Source organism: Athalia rosae, chromosome 7 (assembly GCF_917208135.1).
Source record: "Athalia rosae chromosome 7, iyAthRosa1.1, whole genome shotgun sequence".
Lineage (NCBI taxonomy): Eukaryota > Metazoa > Arthropoda > Insecta > Hymenoptera > Athaliidae > Athalia > Athalia rosae.
In genome coordinates this window covers 12,415,545-12,438,935 of record NC_064032.1, presented here as the reverse complement: position 1 = coordinate 12,438,935, position 23,391 = coordinate 12,415,545, and the positions used below count along the sequence as shown (strand labels likewise).

Genomic DNA, 23,391 nt, shown 5'->3' with positions numbered 1-23,391 from the left:
AACGAATCAGATGATCCGATTGATTGTAACGAATATCGTACTACGTGTGCACCGATAGAACCTGCACGTCGTAACTCGGATCAATTAAATGCATGAATATATGCAGGTATAATGAATAATTGCACACCTCAAGTGCAGAATAGAAGGAAGACGGAAAAAAAGAATCTCATTCATACTGTGAATGTATTTATCTTAAAACCGGACAGCTGAGGAATCTAGAAAAAAGAAAATGAGAAGAAAAAAAAAATAAATAAAAATGTCATGAAATTGACGAGTTTTGATCACTCGATATCACTCAATTACGCGTAATATCCACATAATAATATGATAATATATCGGATTCATTATCGTTCGAAACCTTTTACTCAAAATTCATGTATACATACTATCTATATATTTTATTTTATTTTTACACACTTATATTTTTCAGTTAACTTTTTTTCCGTTTCTTTTTTCTGACATCAAATGGACTTGTTGACTTTTCGAGATAAATTCCTCGCCCGCCCGATGTTAACGATTTTTAAATGATAAGTAAGAACAAAAACTAGAATTTTACTATCCTCATTGTATTTTTCTTACTTCTATCTCCTGGATTTTGGATATTTTCTTCTCTTTTCCTTCTCCATTTCTTGTTTCTCATGTCCTGCATTCTCGTGTATTATTCTTGATCGTTATCATATATGAAATACATATCAATTCGAGGTATATATATTAATGTATGTATGTACCGATTATATGTACATATACCAGCTAGTTTCCGATGGAATTATAGCCGCACTGCATCATTCGCTTGAAAGGCTTCATTCGCACATACGTCGTTATACCTACGTTGTATATTGTCACCCCGACCTTCTTTATATTTCTCTTCCTTTTTTTTTTTTTTATATTCCTTCTCTTTTTCAGCCCCATATACCTGTACACACATATATGTATATATTCTCGAATTTACATACTTATATATATTTATATACACGTATATAAGCGGATCTGATGCACCAGAGCGCATCAGCCTTAATTCCCGTTCCATTTTTCATTCGATTTTATTTTCAGTTTTTTTTTTCTTTCTTTCTTCCTCAACTTTTTTTCTACTCAATTCTTCTGATTTACAATTTTGCGGGTCACTGCACTATGGAATAAATGTCATTCGGATGAATGATATACAGCCGATAAAAATTGGCGAAAATTTTTTTTCCTCTTTGCTGTATAATGGGATAATTTCTTACATAATATACGTAAAATCGATAGAATCATTGGTAATTGAGAATCAAGAAATAGGAAAAAATTGGATAAAAAATTCTCTCCAATTATAATGTATGAAATTGCCATTGCTTCTCGTTTCCAATTAAGTTCATGCAACATACGAGCCTAAATACATAGATAATTTTTTTTCTCAATTTTACATACATATGCATCGATTACAACCCGATCTTAATCGAATCGAATACCTGATCAAAAGTTACAATCTATTATGAATTATTTACTCGGTTTTTCGAAACGGTACGTCGCTGGATCAAATTGTAACGATAACTGAGAATTCGACGGATCGAATAAAAATTTCACACGCCAAATAGTCGGTATGCACGTCAAGATTCAAGGGTACATTTATTATATTTATTTTTTTCTTCGATCGTCAATCCATCGACGAAAGCCAATGACATTTTCGTCACCTAACCATCGAAAGACGCTTTAGTCGACGATAGTCACATGCGCGATGCGAATCCAGTTTGACTCAATCGAGAAATTAGTGGTATCGCGATAAAACGGATAATCTATCCGTTAGGAGAACGAAGAACTCGAGGATTAAACGCGAAAGAGCGTGTATTTTCAGATGCCATTAATGGCGATGTTTGACTCAGAATCAAAAACATGAAGCAACGATTCAAGCGATTGTATAGCTCAAAAACGGGTTGATCTGTAACAAATCAGGGCGTGCGATTTTCCTTTTTTATAAAGGGGGCTTGGTTGGCAGTGTAAATCTCGATTTTTGGGACAAGCCCTCCATTGCATTCGCACGAGCTTTATTTGAAGGGTGTTTTTTTATTTTTCGAATAACTCGCTTATTTTCAACTTCACGGTGAAAACAATAATTATCAAAGTTGTGGAAAATATAATTCCCAACAAGTTTTCTACCGATAACTTTTACCCCAGGATTAATATTTCCAGAGTTATACCTCAATTTGGGGGTCCACTTATTTTTTTCGTTCAGCAAATTATTTATAACTCGGAAAATATGGATCCTAGAACAAAAATGATAGTCACTAAAGTTGCGGGAAATGAAATTTCCTACTTGACTGCTCTCCACCATTTTTGCGATAAACTTGACAACGAGCTAGATAACTTGAAAAAAAAACTAAAAAACGCACCCCTGAATTGAGTTATAACTCTGCAGAACGTATGTCGATCCTGGGGTTAAAAAGTGACGGGAATTCAACTTGCGGGGGGTATTCAATTTCCCACAACTGATCCGGTCGGTCGTCGTCATTCTCGTTGTCAAGTTGAATTCAACCAGAAGAGAAAATTGCAATTTGGTGCGCGTGCGTTACTACGGCGTACGTAAACGGTACATGTGTATTACATCCGCACACCTCGTGATTCGAATGATTAAACCTATAGGCGAATCAATGCCGACGTTTCTCGTAGTTATTAATTACAAAAATAATTTCGTGATAACTGTCGGACTCCGAGTGTATCACACATATATACGTATTTACGTACGATACGTACGTACCTATATACCCATACCGCGACGTGATAATTTATTTAGCGTGTACACGAAACGTGTAAAACATAATAGCCGCTACTTAGCTATATATATACCATACCAAGGTAGCTGTAATGTACCGTCATATATAATCCCATTTATATAAATGACTATACATACCATATCTACGCGTGCATACGAACACCCACGTAAAGGAAAAAGAAAGAAAAAGAAAGATAGAACCTTACGTGCATGCAACTTAATGCAACGCACACTGCGCGGGAGAATTAATACACACATTTATCTGTACAATATGTATACCCTCTCGTACACACCCGTACCCTGCACGTCCATGTAGCGTACGTATAAATGTATATATGTATAAGGTGGTTAGGGGTACGATTGATTAGCGAAGCGCCTTCTATGCTCCACTAATTTCCACGATTCACGCAAACACCTGCAGGCGGGACCGCTCCGCGATCTTATTATTTTGCTTTTTATCTTTCTAGCTCAATTTTCTTATACCATTCTCGAGACCTCATTTTTCACATTTTTTTGCCCTCGTCCCGAGGCGAGCCTTATAATTGAGGGAATAATCAGCATATTGTATACTCCCACACATCGAGGACTGGCAAAGATAGGGGTGTAAAATTGCGGACAATTTTTATTTTCAACATTTCGTTCTTCGAGCATGAGAATTTCATACGTACACGTTGAATATATGTATATATATATTTATTGTATGAATTATGTATATCTTTGTATTAATTTATTTTTTTTACGATTCCGTTCCGTAACTATATACAAGTTTTTATTGGTTAATTGAGCCAAAAAGGGCTTGGCCGGCCTCTACTTTTCTCACGAGAATAAAAATCCTCCTTCTCGTTTATATATATATAGATATATACACGGACCAGCAGCTGTATCTGCACCTTACTCTTTTTCCTACAATGCCGCATAGCCGGCGCAATATACGTGCAGCAATAATATCTCATAAGTTTATCGTAGTAAATGTATATCCTATGTGTTGAAAAGTGCACGTCCTAATAATATAATCGTATAAAATACACGCAACGTGTATATATACATATATATATTCACATAAAATCACGTGCATCTGCGCACGTTATTTTACAAGGGGCATAATTTTTTGGGTTTTATTTTTTTCCTTTTTTTTTTGGTCGGCGAACAAAAATTTGTCTCAGTTGCTATTTTTTTATTTCTTTTCTTTTTTTTTTTTTTTTTTAATAACACACTGGGCTAATTCAACGATCCAATTATGTGATCGTACAGAATGTGATCCTTGATTTCGAACGCGGTTCGCCTATTTTTTTTTTTTTTGCTTTTTTTATTTTTCTCATCAACGGAGTCACCCGGTAGATTATTTTACGGATTTTACACCCACGTACGTACGATATTGTAAAATTATTAAAACGCACCCACGTATCGTGTGCATATAATTGTGCACGTGTATATGTGTACACATCTTTTTATAAATCGGTTCCTTCTGATTTGATTATTATTTATTTAATTTTTTCATACGTCGTCGTCATCTTCATCCTCTTCGGTGTATATAATTAATCCCTCGCCTCATTAATAACCTTCTCGTATAAGCTTTGTTGGCGTTCGACGTCATCCTTATTAATACTACATGCGATCGAAAATACTCGACCGAAATGAAAAAAAAAATTCCTCAATTAATATGTACCCGTACATTATGCGTAATCTACATTTTACGATCCTGCTGCATATCCTCATATAGGTATACGTATAATTCGGCGATGATCAGCTCCGCTTATTTTCTTCGATTCGCTCGCTCATCTCTTCTTTATCGGGCACTTCTTTTTCTTTTCATCGACAATGTGTAATAAAACCAAAAAGATGTTCGGTTACGAGCAACGAGATGATCAATCGTTCGCCCGTTTCGTAAATCTGGAGAGAGGGAAGAATAGCCAAATAGAAAAAAATGACTAAATAAAAATTTTCGACAATAATCAAAATCAGCGGGGAAAAAGAAATCAAAGGCCATAACACGTTCGAAGTATAACGCCTGCACAATGCTATGCCAGAGCTCGATATATATATTCAACATAAATCGTCGGGGACGGGACGACTGCTGGAAAGAAAAAAAAAAAAAAAGAAGAAGAAAACACGCGGCTGTTCCCGCAGTGCATACGGACCGGAGTTTCTTCACTCCTCTGTGTAGTACGTCTTCGGGAAGGATATGAAGCTAGTTTTTCCCGAAATATGTAAAAGCTAAAGGAGAATTCTAAAAATACGCGTCATACGCACACGCACGTTGCGCGTACTCGGACTCCGTGAAATACACCGTGTAAGAGCGTAAGCGCAACCTATGCCGAGGTAAATAGGCACATGTATAGGTATAGGTATAGTACACATTTTATGTGTAAGCAGAAGGCGAATATATATATATATATATATATATATATGAAAGGGAGTGTTAGGAAATAGAGAAGAGAAAACAGAGAAAGGGAAAAGGAACTGGAGACGGAAGCCCTATTTATTTATGGGTGTTACACCCCTGAAAACTTCAGAACCTTACGAGGGGGGATGCGGAGGGTGCTTATGGTCTGGGCACGCGACGCCTTCACCTCCCCCCTTTCACTTCTACTTCTACTTAGACTTATAATGCCACCGAGTGCAACCCCCTCACTCGTACAATATATAATACGTATGTATATATATATATATATACGTGCGTATTAATTTCGATGTATTTAAACACCTATATGACACACGCGTGCGTAAACCACCCTACGTATATCAGCCATCGGGAAACCCCTGCGGGACGACGACGGTCTAGTTGATCCCTGCGTATTTGGCCCGGACGCCCTCGCGGACGCGACCTTTGACTTTTCGCTGATAATTATCGTTCAATCGTCGTTATTTGCATCGTAGCGTTGGCGATCACAGCAAAAAATCAGAGGAAATAATTGCGGTCGTCTTTCAACCCCCTTTGGGTTTGATATTCGGACGCATAAGTACCTATACGTACATTACGTACGGGATGCAAAAAGTGGCGTCTGGACGTTTTTCAAAATTTTTTTTTTCATTTTTTTTTTCATTTTTTTTGTCTCGGAAGGCGCGGGGGTTTTCTTCGTTGTCTGAGGGTTCGGAAATTCGGTGCATCGAGAAATTATTTTTGGTAATAATTCGTGCGTTCCATGTGCTTATATTATCATTATGTGAAAGGTATATAAATACGTGTAGTATATATATATATATATATGAAGTCGTTTACGGGGGAGGGTTTATACGGGAGCGTTACGCGTGTGTCTGGAAAATATAATACGAGCTACTTCTCTAGCGGCCAACCCCCTCGTGTTTGTTTCCCTATTATTGGTATATATATATGTATATATATGGAGTCAAAAAGCGTGTCTCTGTTTACGCGCAGCGTGTGCCACCTACTCGAGAAAACGTGCGTCGCATCCCTTCGCGCTACCCACATCTAATTTCCATGTACCATTCGCACACGTATATTATATATATATATATGTAAAATCCGACGCACACGCGCGTTTCAAGAAAGAGACGGTGTATATATATATATACATAGATATATATTCCGGCATCCCAACTTCACACGCGCTTTATACAAAACTCTTATTTCTAATTTTAGACAAAATCCTGAGATTTAATGTCTCGCGACGTTTCCTCGCCGGATACATTCCTCCGCGTATACATCTTCGACTCTACTTTTTTTTTTCATTTCATTTCATTTCATTTCATTCCATTTGTTTTCCACCGTTAAATCCCCATTTCAATTTCACCGCTTCGTTCGATCTTCGATTTTCCGTTTTCTCTCTTTTTTTTTTTTTTTTTTTTTCACTCGTTAACACCGAAAAGAAAAATCCGATCGTCGACCTGCAGCTACGAATTTCGCGATTTAGCATTCTCTGCGCAGAGGTGCGACTGTGAATTTTCCCCCCCGCCGAAATTTTCCTCCTCTCCGCTATTCGTTGAACAACGGCCTCACAACGTACGGTAGCCTGTGTAACGCGTACACAACGTCGTTTGTATCCGGGTCGACGGAATTTTAAATCGCGACGCTGATGATCCACGTTGAAATATACCGGCCTCGCACGTACAACGTGCACAACGAACGACAACGTAACCGCGCGCTCGTCAATGCTTCTTACCCCATTGAAATCTCATAGAGAAAATAGACGAAATGAGGGCGCATTTATATTTGCGCGTACCCACGCGCTAGCGCGGAAGTCTTTGTATGTATAGAGAAAAGAAGAAACGGTCAGTCGAAAACGGACGTAGTTTTATGGGGACAGCTGCGGACGTACCCTCGATCTACGGTATATACGTACAGTTCTAAGCTTACACGTTCACGAGTCGAAAAACACCCCCGCACGCTTTTCACAGCTGCAGGCTACTTTTACACCAAGTATATAATATTGTATACGCGCGTACGCGTTTCTTTTACGCTTAGACCACCATTACCCACCCCTCCCCACCCTCCCTCGCCAACCCCGTGATGGTCAAACGCTGACCAGCCGCCCACGCGTTCGTTATATTATATTGTAAAATCTACGTCAGTTTTATAAATGACGCGCATTTGTACCGATACCGGTTATATTGTGATGCGAAGCACACGGAACGAGGGTGATATTGTAGGGACGACGTGTTCGCCCGTGTTCGTCACCACCGAAAAACCGTCCGAAAAAAAGGTGACGATTTCTGTCCGAACTCCGTATTTGAGGGGTGGAAGGAAAGTGCAAAAAAATTTTTTCGAAAATGGAACGATATAAAATAGGCAACGGTAACCCGTGATTGAGTTTTTTTGTTGTCTTTCTTTATACCGTTCTAAAATTGAAGAGAAATTCGTGAATCTTTGAAATTGGAGTTAGCCGATATTATTAGGTCGTGATACCTTTGACGATGAAGTGCTTCGAACGTGCATTTCGATGGAGTTACACCCTCGGCAGCGTATATTCCACGCCGATGTATGTCGTATATTCTGTACGTCTGTTAAGTATGCTGCTGCAAATGGTTCAGCGATGGCATTAGTGCCGCCAGGTTGACCCACTGGTCAAGCAACGCATTTAAATAGCGCTCACCGACGAAGAAGAAGAAGAAGAAGAAGAAGAAGAAGAGAAAGAAGGAGAATAAAAAAAAAAAAACAGAAAAAAAACGGGGAAAAAGAAAAAGATACCACCCGCCCATGTACAACCCGTGCGGAAAAATCGTCTCTCTCTCTCTCTCTCTTTCTCCCTCTCTGTCGTCTCCTCCTCTCTTTCACCTGCGTCTTTGTTGTTTCCATTTTTTTTTTTTACCATTGTTTTCTTTTTTTTCAATTTTGCGTTTAACGTTTCCTTTTGCTCATTTTGGTTTTTGACTCAGTTCTCTCGTTAGGTAGGTACTCGAGGAAACACGATATCTCTTCTCGCGCGTTCGAAAATCCTTCTTCTCTTCGATGTGTATAAACTGCATCAGGTATGCCGCTCACAACGTTCAACCCCCCGGCGACGACGGGTGCGAATAGGTTAACTAACCGATTAAACTCTCCTTCTTCGCATAATGTACTCCCATATAACCATCCCCGTACGTCGTGATTATTGTTGTTATTATTATCGTTATCGTCCTTATTTTTATCATCATTATCACACACGAGGCGTTCTATGTATAGCCCATTTTTCGTTCTCTCGTTTTTCGTTTCTTTTCCACCGTTCTTTTTTGGTTTTTTGTTTTTTTTTTTTTTTCTCGTTCCCGAACGATTCGTTCGTGGTTCTCGACAGCGTGCTCAAGCTGTTCGAAATCAAAGTCCGATCACACTCCACGGATCCATCGAACGATCGGTTTTTTCTTATTTTTTTTTTTTTTTTCATTTTATCCTTTACGCTTTTATTACCTGCTTAACCGCCGCGATGATTTATTGGATATGGAATTTTTATAGACCGAACGTTAGAGTCTTGTTATCTATGTAAAAAAGAAACATCTTGTAATTAATAATAAATATCTTATTATACGATAACGAGATAATCGTCGGAGGGATTGTAAAAAACTTTTATCTTCTTCTTTTTTTTTTGTTTTTTTTTTTTTGTTCTTCGGTTCGATCCAACGGTGAGATGAAATTTTTTACATCGACTGCGACGCGTGCAGCCGATCGTGAGTGGTGGGGACGACGTTGATATTCGGTCGCGAGAATGTTGGGATATGTTGTTGTTTTTTTTTTTTCATTTTTTTTTTTTCGATAGTTTCCTGAAATCAATTCGGTGCAATTGTCTCAAAATTAAATGTACCGTGTACACGTCACGTAACGATGGCGCAGCGATGATTTTCGAGCTGGTTCTCGCGGGTTTATATTACATTCCAATATTTATACGCTTGTATACTTATACATCTATATATATTTCTACCTACCAGAACGATGATCGTCGTTATTGTTATAATCATTCTGGTTATTATCGCAGTTATATAGTTATTGTTACTGCTTCGGTTACGGTTCGTCGGGTGCCCCGTGCGCACCGTGCAGGGTATATAGGTATGCGCGTCGGTGTTGTGTCGTCGTAAAAGGGCGCTCCTCGCCGATCGTAAATAGGTTGAAAATGCCCGAGGGTCTCAGTTAATAAGGATCGCGCGTGCGCCCTTCCCCCCCCCCCCCCCCCCCCCCCGTTTTCGTTCTCCCTTCGCCCCTTTTTATCCTTTACAAATCCCGATAGTATAACCACCTCGCCGGAACGTACTTTCGGGACTCTGAAACACTATTAGTATTCAAACTCACGGCACGCACTCACGCACGCACGCACACTGCACCGCGTCCACGTTATGAAAAACCGAAAAACGACGCCCCGGCTCGTTGTACAAGGTGTACGATATCCTCACCGACCGTCAAAAATTTCTCCTAATACACACCTTTCGAACGACGCGGAAAGTTTTGGATGCAAAAATTACGATCATATGAGATTCGCGTCTCGTTGAAAGATTGAAAATGAAAAAAAAAATATCGGTCTTCAAGGAGATTGAAAGGGGATGGAAACTTCCAACTTTATTTGAAATATTCGAAGTATACGGGGAGGTTTGACGATGGAAAGAAAAATACATTTCAATTTGATATCTTCCTGACATCCTCATCTAATTATATGTTAGTCAAAAATCGTGATCGAAGTAAGTTTACTCTGCAATTTGGGTGAAATTATTTGTATACCTGTACACCGACGAACCACGTGAAAATACGTGGACCGCAGCTGATGTGTATAAAATCGAATCCGATAATTGTTTTTTCGTTTAGTTTTTTTTGTTTTTTTTTTCTCTCGGTCCCAATAAAATTTGTAGTTCGTTTGTGCGGTGCGCGTTATGCGGCACGCTCGGTGGACATTAAAACCCTCTTACAGTTTGCGGTATCGGATATCGCGCGCGTTATTTTGTATCGGTGAATGGTATGTATAACTATATACACGTTTATATACATATGTATAACCGAGTGTATGTACTTATATATATATATATAAAAAAAAAAATATACACATATACAAGACGAACGCGACGAGAGGAGATCTTTTCGGCGGTTGCGACGACGACGACGACGGTGGTGGTACGTGGCGGTGGTGGTGGTTGTGCGGCAATAGCAGAGCGCAAAAGGACGCGAAAGGACAATCTGGAACTTCGCGACGGGTATAGTCGACGAAAGAGTGTGTACGGTGTAGTCGCGGTATGGAGGTTTGATCAGAAAATTCCTCTTACTCCGATCACTATTAATACTATTATATATACAAGGGAGAATCGGGTCCGACTCGATTCGCGAGAATAAAAGAAAAAAAAAAAAAAAAAAAAAAAAAAGGGGTCGAGATAAGGCCCGAAGAGTATGACAAGCCGCGCCGCGCCGCGCCGCGTCGATTTCCTTTTTCTTCTCTATTTTCGTTTTTCGTTAGTTTTTCTGTTTTTTTTTTTTTTTTTTTTCATTCTTTTTTTTTCATTCCCATACACCCGCCGCTTTTGAATAAAACGCGCTACGATCGCTTCTAAAGCGCGTATACGCGCACGTGTGTGTTTACATACCTATACGAGTAGCGTGGAGGATCCCGAAGGAATCCTTGGAGCGAAATCTTTCGATCCTCCTGAAAAGCAGAGTAAGAAAGACAACCAGTTATAGATATATACAGATTCGTGTTTCACGCGTGTACGCGTATACGTATATTTATATATGTATAAATTGCATCGTTGGATCGGCGCATCGATCGACCTTATTTATTCATTTGCAAATAAATAAATACTCGCGCCAACCTGGGCGATGTAGCTCAGTCTCGAGTAGCGATAAGATACCGCGCGAAACTCCTGCGAATTCACCATACACGCAAACACGTACGTGTATACACGTGCGTGTGCGCGCGTACACCCCATACCGCGATATACCGTATCTATACATACATCCTGAAAAAGCACGAACAACGAACATCAACGTACTACACCGCGCTCGAAGGGAGAAACCGAGAAACAAAAAGAAAAAATAAAGAGGACGAAAATTGACCAGAGAAAAAACCTAAACACACACATACGCGTACACCTCGTATATACCTGTAATACGCAGGTATATGCGTAAGGGGATCGATTGATCGCGCGGATCGGTATAATAATACCGATGAAATTAAAGTAGGTACGTGTAAATTCCGAGGGATGAAAATAAATAAATAAATAAATGAATGAATGAATGAATAAATAATCGATGCAGTTCGAATCGAAAAGGAGATGTAAGAGGGAAGATTTTTTCCTTTCGGTCTCTTCGTTTCATCTCACCACCTAATTCTTATCAAACCTCGATTTCGATCACATGCGGAGGGTGGTTTACATTATAACAAGAGCGACAGCGGAGCAAGGGAGAGAAGGAATCGTATTCGAAGCTCCGAAGAGACGGGGATCGGATAAATAATTTAATAACAAATAAGAACAATGATCGCGAGACGTGCGATCGATATTTACCGCCACCGCCTGCAATCAACCCACGTATACGTACGTGGTGTACACCTGGATATATATGTAAGAAAAAACGCGAGTCGCATGATCAATGGCTCGTCCGACGCGACATGTACTTATACCCAGATGTGTGTATCAGGCATAGGTATGTACGTACGCATGATGTTTTTCGGATCATGTACGGCGACCTTATGATCTAAATCCGTATATAGTGTCTATTATTACCTATATATGTATGTATATATATATACGTATATACCCAGATATGTACACGCGAAGAGATAATGAATTATATCCTATACGTATATATATATATATATGCATCCCAGTATATGCCCTATAAGGGAATTCTCGGCCATTAGGTCAATAAAATAATCGCAGCAGTAAAATTCTAGGGCTTCGCTGTATATAATGTATATAGAGGCATGCATAGCTTCGTGTATAATACTTACGCATACCTATATACGTAGTGAATAGGTAAAACGTACCTATACCTACTCCGATTTTTCGACGAAAATTTTCAACATCAATTCGGGTGGGGGTGGGGGGGGAGAAAAAAAAAAATCGGATCCATCCAAAATAGTTCAAAAATTCGCCGAGTGCACTTGACGATAACAATTTCCACCTCGTTCTAAACTTTGCAATAAAAATTGTCCGTTGTAACGATTTGGCGAAACGGACTCGTTGGTTACGTCGATTCTCGCGTTTGTTAAATCATCTACACATATATAAATTGGGCTTTCACCTTCGCTTAGTTCCTCAAAGCTCCGTATACATTAAATTTCACGTACGTACGTACGTACATACGTATAAATACGTGAACCGCACCGTGTATGCAGTTGCAGGCAGCATTTATGCCAGCGAATGCATTACGGTGAGGTGGTGCACCACGTACCGGGTACACATCCAGTTATAAATATGTGACGGGGATGAGGAAACGTAGAATTGAGGAGAAGGACGGCGAATACGTTCACCGTTCACAGTCGCTATTATACATCTCCAACTTATTAGGTGTACCTAACTCTGCAGTATCCGTGTATGACGTACGTATATGTATATACACGTGTACACACCGGTGTATTCCCACTTCTCTATTTACCTTACCTTAATATAAGTCAGGGGGGGTTCGAACCGCCGCTGCCTCCGCTGCAGGTATAGGGTACACGCATATATCATGCATGGAGGCGCAGGGGGCGGTCCTAGAAGTCAGGTGGTATCGTCCAATGGAAAACCTCAACGTGCCACGTAATTTAACTCTCTTAACATTAAGTATATATATATATACGTGTACATATGTATATATATATACATATATACCTCGTAAGAACGTATGTACGTGTATAGTGTTACCGGTGATTCACGATCATCTTTTTCACCGTCCACATACTAATATATATTTATATAGAAACTGTATTATAGATATACCGATATATTTTTAGTTTATTTTTTCTCTCTCTCTCTTTTTTTCGGATAGACCAATTAACGGTTTCGATCGTGAAGATGATCTTGACGATTGAGAAGTATTTCGACCTTCGCCTTGACAAGTCACTCCATTAGGGAGGGGGTCGACGTGTTCCGCTGCAGACGAATATACATATACGCATACGTACAAATCGTCATCTCCATTCATCTCTGTGCCGAAAAATTCTTTTTGCCGAAAAAATTTTTTTTCCACCGGCCCTACCGACAGTTCGTGAATTTTCGAAAATTTACCCACCGCAGGTAAACGCGCAACCATACGCGTGCGTTTGACCCGTCGTAAATCAATTTTGGAGCAAAAATTTTCCAACGAGTACAATGACCTCGCTTTTGCCCACGAGAGAAAGAAGAAGCACCACCACCGTTTTCTCTTGAGTTATGTACACGGTGTCATTATACAGGGATTGTACGATACGGACCATAACGAGACGTTGCCGAAGTTAGCTTTTCGAAAATTTTAAGAAAAGCGAAAAGAATAAGAACGTTTCTCTTCTCCTTTATTTTTTTTTTTTTTTTTTTTCTCCTTTGGTCAAAATCTTTTACATGCACATCCGTGTACGCGGTATATATACACATATATATATACACATATATAAACGTGACGTTGTGCCCCACAACTGGAAGTGCAGTGGGGTAGCTCAGCGTTCCGTGGAGAAGGAAGAAGTGTACAGTATAGTAGTACGGTTGACTGTATAGAGGCCAGAAATATTCCCCCTTGTAAATCACTTCGGGTCTGCGATGGTAACTATAATACTTATATATATATATATATATGTATGTACCGAAGTAGTATATAACTGCATAGGTATATATATATATATATACGCAACTGTTGTATACGCGATTGTAAAAGAGAAAATATGAACCCATATTATGGTATACCTCCGAGCGGTGATTTTAGAGCCATAATTGCTAGAATATATACATGCGGAGACTGACGAGATACGAGATGCCGCAGCCTTCGGAAAGTCGACGCTACAGCTACGCGATATACGCACACACCCGGCGATTCTCCGTTTCGTGATTACACGCGGAACACCGGCTAAGAATCCGACGGATTCAACGCACCTTCCTCCGTTTCTTTCTTTCTTTTTTTCTTTTTTTCCTTTTTTTTTTCTCTACGTCTTCCATGCTTTTTGACGCCATCGAACGTCCTTTGAGGGACGTTGAAATCTATTCGCTTTTCACTCTACCCGCTCGTTATTCGCAGAGCATCATCATGTGCAACGGAGGCAATAAAATCACCATCTTTTGTCCGTCCGCTGCATCCTTTGACGTATAGGTAGCGTTGAACGTTCAGTTAATCGCGGTCACGGTGGATAATTCAATGGAAATCAAATTGTAACGCTCGACTTTCGATCGAATAATCGAACCGCGAGATCGGGGATGTGTATATACGATTCGAGTTCCGCCGAAACACGATTCGAACCATTAGCCAGGGGCTGCTGCTGCGGCAGGCAGGCAGGCAGGCAGGTAGCATATTAAAGTCCCCGCCCGGCGAAAGAAGGTCGATCGTAAGAACGCGTGACAATGATGGACCGGGTCTTCGGGAGCCCCCGACTGACTACCTTGCACAGCCGTGAGCTTCGTTTTCTGATTATTGCACAATGATCCGTCTGGTTTTCTGTCTCCGCCGTTGTGTGCATATATATATATATATATATATCTACTACCTGTGATATAAAGTGAACTCCCGGTGACGCTGCCGATGCCTCCGATTCCCCAAGTAAAGCGAACTCGAGGAAGCCAAATTCTCGGAAGGATCGCTCGATCCTCGAGGACGACGGCGTCGTTGAAACTGCTCTACGGCTATGTCCGGTCGAAGAACGCGCGTGGACCGCTTCGTGTCCAGCCTTCAAAAATTCTTGCGAATCCTCCGCTCCTTCTTCGTCCTTCGCCTCCCGTCTCTCTCCTTTTTCCGCTTCTTCTCGTCCTTTTTCCCATCCTGCGAACCCCGCGGTGCGGTGCGTATACGCATCGTACACATGAAAGGGGTTCGCACGACGATCGGTCGGACCCGTTTCCCTCGTAATCATGGATAGCTCAATCCACCGCTCAACGACGAGACGTTCGAATTGCGTCCCGAACAAGAGATGAGATTCCAGCTGTTTTGGTGAGGTGTCGGAATTCGCGGGGCACGAGGTTTTCTGAAAAAACAAAAATCGAAAGAAAAAAAAAAACAAACAACTCTTGTACGGAGCACCGATATTCTTCGCCGTCGCCGCTCCGTGATTGACCCCCCCCGTCCGTTACAGACGTCGTCGCGATTCATTCACTTTCCTCTTCCTTGGAGCGCCTCCGTGGTTCTGTGTACTCTTTCTTTTTTTTTTGTTATTTCCTCTCCGCGACCTCCGACGCGGCGGACGTCGTCCCCGGAAATCGCTGTGAACTTTAACTTCGTCGTGTAAAAGTGGTGGGGACTAAAGCGGTCGAAATTGAGGTAGGAAACGGGGGATCGTTCAGGGGCGGAGAAAATAAGAGAATATTTTTCGGGAGGTGGGGGGGAGGGGGGAGGGGTGGTTCCCACCAGCCGACGATTTTCGGCGTTCGAAGACCGCTTCGACCCCTGACCCCGTTGGAACGGGAGCGTTCGAATGTGTGTATGAAAATTCATAACCGTTCGGTGAGTGGCTGATGCGTCGCCCCGCCCATATTTCCCCCCTGATTTATTAACCGCCCCGCCCACCCTGTCATAACCGGCTTTCCGGTAACACTTGGTGGGGATTGGTCGAGTCGAATTACCAGGTGGTGGGGGAAACGAGGCGAAGTAGAAGGGGGAGGACAGTGGCGTACGCACCTACGCGCCCCAGACAACCTACGGGACTCTACTTCTGGTTCAGTCGGAATTTATCCTTGTTGCGTGAACGACGGAGACGGTGGTGGACCCGCAGCAGCACCCCGTTCCGTCCGAAATCCGTCCGGCGAAATATATTAATTATCCTGACGGTAAACAACCGATCGTAACAATCGTCCTTTGCATCGATTATAAAATTTTTTTCATAAATTGCATAATCGCGGTGATTGTCTGCCCGATAAATAATTACGCGCTTCGTTTGTTCAATGTTAATTACCAACGAGACGATAAACCTCTTTTTTCACACTATCGAATCTAATCGTAGACTCGCAAGTGGGACGCAGTTTTAATTGTTTGTTAATTTTTTATAAGAGTTTTGGAATTTTGAAATTTTGGGACTGAAAGAAGTGAGCCGATTCGCACGAGCCTCGTCATTGAGACGATTGAACTCTCTTGATTTTGTTTCGATATTCACCCCTTGAATTTTAAGGGATGAAAATTATCGCTGTGCGAAAGTAAAAGTGAATAATTTTTTATATAAATACAAATGAAGAACAAGGGATGATAAAAAAAGACGGAGAAATTTTTTTCTAAACTTCAAAATGCAGTTGATGCGTTGGAGTATTACCAGACGTTTGGCGAGAAGGGGTGATAAACAACGTTCGAGGGAAGCCTCGTTGTCAGCTGAATTTTGCAGCGATCATCCTGCGAATTCAACGACAGATTTTACCGGTACACTTTATTTCTTCACACATGCGATTGACAGCTATATGAATAATTCTAAATATAGAACAAAGATTCTCATTCTCGATTCGATTAGTCATCTCTCGTATAGAGGCGTATCGAATACTCATAGATTGGACAGAAATCAATAATTGATATATACACGTTTTATATCTGGAGAATTGGGACGCGTATGAGATTTCATTTTTTTCCCTTACACGCCGATACTGAATATTCAAATATGAATACAAATTACGTAAGAACACCGGTAGCTGCCGATCTTTAATCTTTTGATTAAAATTAGTTTCGTATTACGCGCGAATCGAGCGTTTTATAAATATTCCTGTATACCTGTAGATTGTGCAGCTTATTAAATATATACCGACCAGGAAATGGCGTATATATAACGGGATTCGTAATAAAAATTCAAAATAGAAAAAAAGAAAATTCATGAAATTAAAAATTCAAATGACATAAAAAAAACGTAAAAAAAAAAAAAAAAAAATTTTACCCATTGAAATATTCAATGATGGTGGAAAATACCCGATTTTTAAACGGGGTTGAGTACAGCACGAATGATTATAGTGCGGCCATCGCATATGCGTAAGCGTGCGAATCATTTTAACGCATGTATATATAATTGGCAATTTTAATTGAATATTCATTGTTGGATTATATATTTAATATGTGTATTTATATATTTTGTCGATCGTTATTTCGATAATTAGGCGGATATTCAATGCTATATATTGACATTTCCGGTTTATTCGTGCATTTCAGTTTTTTTCATATAACGAATATCTGCATAATTAACACCTGCATCACGATTCACGAATAATTATATTATATCATTATTATCACATATATATATATATATATATACATATAGTGAGTATTATGGTAAAATATTCATGGAAATTTTTTCCATAATTTCACTATATATATTATCTCAAAACGACCTACCTTAATAATAATTTCTAAATTTCGCAGCAGTATAATCGTTCTGCACGATTCTCATAAAAGTTGGAAAATTTATACTTCACGGATTACAGACGTTGTATAATAAGATATACCAGTCGGTTAATTATATTAATACCAACAAAAACAATCATAATAATAATAATAATGGTGTGGATGAAAATTTATTTGATCAGATTGAGATTGTAATAATCGATTTGTTCAGCGGTGTCATAATTAAATAATAATTATGTATACATAATATCGGATTTTACATAATTCCGTAATTTCGTATAGATTCGAAAATTTTTATTTGATCATTATACTACGATAGTTAGAATAAATAATGTCATTATTATTATATCATTTATTTCTTTTTCTTTACCACACACACACACACACACACACACACACATACAGCTAAATAATATTTGACACGTTATGTCTCCATAGATATTATTATATATTTATGAAGTTTTTCGTTAGCGGATACCGCGCCTGACTCATTAATAACAACAATGTTCGTCTTTATTCAATTTATTCGGTGTCTTTGTGCCGCTCATTAAGCAACAGGCACGTGCCGAAGAATATATACGATGGCCCTCGTGATGGCCATATTTTTTTTACTTTTTTTTTCTCTCTCTTTTTTATTATTTTATCATTGACAGCGTGTAATATCGTTGTACATGTGGTACAATTATGGATATGTAATAACCGGGAGTGGATTTCTATGGAATAAAAATCTATACCTTATACATGTATATTATGTATGAGTTTCATAAATCTTCGAGTCCTATTTTATATTCGACAATAAATATAATTGAAATTCTTGTTATAACAGAATTTCGTGATTCGCATCTAATCGAACCCGAAGAATCGTCATCGCGATTGTTTTCTAATTTTGCGAAATAAAAGGAGTCGAAAAAGAAAGAAAAAAAAAAAAAAACAATTTACAACGACAACGATTATAAATATAAAAGAAAATAAATTGAATTATTATGTCAGTCTGAAAAAAATTCGTCTAGACGTTTAATAATCAGTTTACCGAAACCGAAATTTCAATAAAGTATATAAAGTGAATCGTTTATGCGGTATATGTTATACATATGATACGGGAAACAAAGCTCTTGCTTAATGTATATATATATATATGCACGTTTATAAAACTATCGATGTAAGAATTATGCGTCGCGAAACAAGCGGCTTCGATGGGACCCCGAGACGAATTCGAAATTCGTTGAATACTAAAAGAGGTCAATCACAATATGAACTAGAATATTAAATCCAACGGGCCATGGTACCTATATTTGTTAAGAAAAATAAATAAATGCAAATAAAATACGAAGCGCAGAAGCGCCTTGAAAAATTTCGTACCACTAAAATTATCAACGATACGATATTCTTAAACAGCTACCGTTTTTACCGATCAACCCCTCTCTTACCACACTCGTGTTGGTAACGTTACAACCTTCGGTATCCGCAGTTAGTAACGAGAAACATGCACAAACAACCGTTAGCTAACATTAATTCTTCATTGCCAACGATGCGTATTGCAGAAAACTGTTTTACTAACTTTCGAAAACGATTTGTGGTTTCAGAAGAGGGGATCAACGATTCCGGATCCGATGGAGAGGAAAGCGGCGGGGGCGGTGTGGGTGGGGGTGGGATCGGTGATGAGGCTGTGGACCTCACATCGGCACGCTCTCACCACGGGGATGATGAGGATAGAGACGAGAGGGTTCAGGGTGAGGACCTTCCGATGGAGGAGGACTACGACGACGGAGTCGAAGCCGATAACATTGACGAAAATGACGAGGACGAGGAGGAAGAGGGTACGCGCAAACAGATTCGACATCGGCAGGACGCTGAGAACAATAACAGCTTCGTCGATGGGGGCGGACCGCCGTCGACGGGGGTGTTTCCCCCCGCTGGTGCGAGTCACGTTACCCTCGAAGCGCTCCAGAACACGAAAGTTGCCGTGGCGCAATTCGCGGCAACGGCCCTCGCGGGCGGAGCCGACAGCGAAGCGGCTCTTCAGGACTTAGCGCTGCTACAAAGCACATTGTACACCCTTCAACATCAGCAGGTGTTCCAACTCCAACTGATAAGCCAATTGCAACAGCAGCTCTCGATAACCCACAACCAAACGCCGAGCAACCCGAACGGTACCGCGGTCGTCGCCGCCGCCGCGTCCGCCGCGACGCAGTGCGGAAACGACGCCGCGAACGTTGTTCAAACGGAAATGAGCAAGGAGGGATCGACGTCGCCGAGCGTTCATCCGAAACCCCTTTCCGCCCTGACGTCACCACCTCCTTCCAGACCCCCGAGTCATCACCGGCAGACCACGTCACCCTGCCCGTCAACGCCCGTCAGCATCTCCCAGGACAACATCTCGGTGCCGCCGACGAGCAATTCGCCGATCGGTCTGCCGATACCCGCGTCTGCGCCGGGTATGAACGTCGGCGGTAACACGATCCACGGCGTAAACGTCACCGGGAACGGATCGCAGAGTCAAACGAACGCCGCGAGCCAGCACGTCAACGGCAGCAACAACAGCCACATGTCGTTATCGCATCAAATGCCGTCGCTTTGCTCTATCAGTTCCTCGCTCGCCTCAACCATCATCACCAACACCGACCCCCCGCCGCTTCACGAACCGAACACCCTCGAAATGCTACAGAAAAGAGCGCAGGAAGTACTGGACAACGCGAGCCAGGGCCTTCTGGCCAACAACCTCGCCGACGAGCTCGCGTTCAGGAGCGGAAAGGGATCGAGACTATCTCCTTACGATTCTAAATCGGGGGGCGGTAGGGGCGAGCCGTTCTTCAAGCACCGATGTCGATACTGCGGCAAGGTCTTTGGCAGCGACTCGGCACTCCAGATACACATCCGATCACACACAGGTGAGCGACCCTTTAAATGCAACGTCTGCGGAAGCCGATTCACCACCAAAGGAAACCTCAAGGTTCACTTCCAGAGGCACACGGCCAAGTTTCCCCACGTTAAAATGAACCCGAACCCAATACCCGAGCACCTCGACAAGTACCATCCGCCCTTGCTCCAACAATTGGCCGCCACCGGTCAGCGACCGTTGAACTCCCCTCCGCCGCCCGCGGGACCCCATCACCCCCCATTTCATCCAGCTGCCGCGCACGGATTCCTTCCGCCCCAACCGCCCCTACCTCTGACCCTCGCCCTACCCGGTATGCCGCCCCTTTACCGAACCCCGGTCCCGGTCAACCACTGCAGGGACGAGCAGGACGTACCGGAGAATCTGAGCAAGCCCCTCGGCGCTGCGATATCAACCCCGTCCCCAAGGTCACCCGTAACTCACTCGAACTCGCATCATTCCTTTCACGATCAACCGACACCGCCGCACGCGGCGCCCTCGCTCCAGAAACAACATCAACAGCGTCAGGGTAGTCCGACGATCCACGAGCAAACGCTGAGACTCAACGATACGGCGAGGTCACCGACGACGCGGGATCGATCGCCCTCTGAATCCTACCGGCCGGCGAGGCCGTCCAGTAGAGATGAGACCGGCTCGGGCGATCGCGTAACTCCCAAAAGGGAACCGGAAGAGGCCGAGGAGACCGCCGAGGAGGAGATCGACGATTACGAAGAGACGAGACGTTACCTGTGCGCCTCGCCGCAGTCATCCGCCAATCCGACGAACCTCCGCAATCAGGCTTACGAGGACTGTAGCATGGACAGTAAGATGAGCGGTAGATTGGAGGGTGACGGCGACATGGAGGGCGACGAGGAGATGGAGGAACAACCGGAGAATTTGTCGAGCAGAGGGGCGAGCGGACGTCATCCCCAGCAGTCGATGGGATACCCGGGCGCTTCGCCGGCCAGCAGTAGCGCCAGTAGCGGAAGTCTCCAGACGTCGTTCGCCGGGATTTTATTCCCCACCGGACCCCCGTCCCACCACCAATTAACCCATCATCAGTCATCGGTGCAGGGTCCTCCGACTCCGACCGGACCGTCAGGTGAGATGATGGTGGACCCCGCGAGGGACCCGGCGATATATTCGAGCCTATTGCCTAGGCCGGGAAGTAACGACAACTCGTGGGAGAGTCTGATAGAAATAACGAAGACCTCCGAGACGTCGAAACTTCAGCAATTGGTCGATAATATCGAGCACAAACTGACGGATCCCAATCAATGCGTTATCTGTCACAGGGTTTTATCGTGTAAGAGCGCCCTTCAAATGCATTACAGAACGCACACGGGCGAACGACCGTTCAAGTGTAAGATATGCGGTAGGGCGTTCACGACTAAAGGTAATTTAAAGACGCACATGGGCGTACATAGGGCGAAACCGCCGTTAAGGGTGCTTCACCAGTGTCCGGTTTGTCATAAGAAATTTACGAACGCTCTCGTACTTCAGCAGCACATCAGACTTCACACCGGTGAACCGACCGATCTTAGTCCCGAGCAGATTCAAGCGGCTGAAGTTAACGAATTTCCACCAGGTTACCCTCACCACCCGTTGGCCTCGTTCCTACCCCAGGGTTTTCCCTCCCTCCATCCCGCGGCGGGGGCAGGTTTCGCTTTGGGCTTTCCAACGGCGAGGCAACAGCACGTCGCGGACCGTACCGACAATCACCTGGACGGCAAAGAGTTGAGACACCACCTCCACCACCACCATCACCACCATCATCTCCAACAACAACAACAACAACAGCAACAGCAACAGCAACAAGACAGATACCTCGACGATCAGGGGGACGACATGGATGATCAGGACGACGACGACGACATAAGGGACGATGATGATCGTTGCGACGACGTTCGAGAGAGACAGAGTGCCGACGGCGAGGACATTGACGACATTCAGGAGGAGATCGATCGTAGGTCGTTGAGACATTCTTCGATACCGTTGTTCTCCACCTCGTTGGCGGCCCTCGAGAACCAAGTCAGAACCATAACGACGACGTGCGCTAGTACGACGACCCCTCTGACCATTCCGCGAATAAATGTCGCCGCCTCGCCGCCGATAACGCCTCACCATTACAACGGAAACGACAAAACGATCAGTCCGCCGTGCGGTATGAGCGGACCAGCTACCGGAAGTAATGTCATCGGTGGCGGCGTCGGTGCACCTCTGGATTTAACGCCGAGGGCGTCATCGACACCGGCTGACACATCGACCTCGACACCCTCGGCCACACCTCCGCCTTCGTCGCAACAACAGATCGGTCCGATTTCTCATCATCCCCCACCGCCCCCTCATCCCTTCGGGATGTTCGCCGGAATTTTACAGGCAGTCTCATCCCCGCCGTCGACCAGTAGTTCGATGGGTAGTGTCGCAGGTGTGAACAGTATACCGTCGACGATAAGTAACAACGCTCCCGGTAACGGAAACGGCGGTAGCAGCGGTTCCGGTAGCAGCGGTCCGTTGGCTTCTTTAACAACATCCGCAGTCCTAGCTGCAACATCCACCTACAACCCGCTCGGCCTAGCTGTCGGAGGGCCAGCAGGTAGGCGCTGCTAGCAGCAGGGCGAGCCAGGGTTCCCGCTACACCCTCCCGCGGCATCCCTAAAGCGAAACGAAAAAAAAATAAAAACAAAAAAAAAAAACCAAAAAACCAAAAAACAAACCACCGAGGATTCGAAAGAAACGAAAAAAAATTTGATAATTTCTCCCGATCTCCGCACCTCCTTCCGACCCCCAGATCCACGTCTGTCGCGAATGAGAAAAAAAAATAGAAATGAATTCATTGATTCGGTTCCAAAGAATGACAGAAATTATACTTAACAATTGGAGAACAAAGATACGGAAAAAAAA

The 23,391-nt window shown here is 42.6% G+C and overlaps 1 protein-coding gene across 4 annotated transcripts in view; it reads left to right on the top strand.

Annotated features, from left to right (window-relative positions):
- Positions 1-23,391, top strand: part of LOC105687921 (homeotic protein spalt-major) — a 60,370-nt gene that overhangs the window by 30,405 nt on the left and 6,574 nt on the right. For 3 of the 4 annotated variants that reach the window (XM_048658587.1, XM_020853545.2, XM_048658588.1), the window contains exons 1-2: positions 15,975-16,649; positions 19,196-23,083. In XM_048658587.1, coding sequence (XP_048514544.1) covers positions 16,520-16,649; positions 19,196-23,083 — 4,018 coding nt within the window. In that variant the 5' untranslated portion in view covers positions 15,975-16,519. Of the gene's footprint in view, positions 1-15,974; positions 16,650-19,195; positions 23,084-23,391 lie in introns of those variants that run through there. The other variant, XM_048658586.1, reaches the window with a different exon arrangement.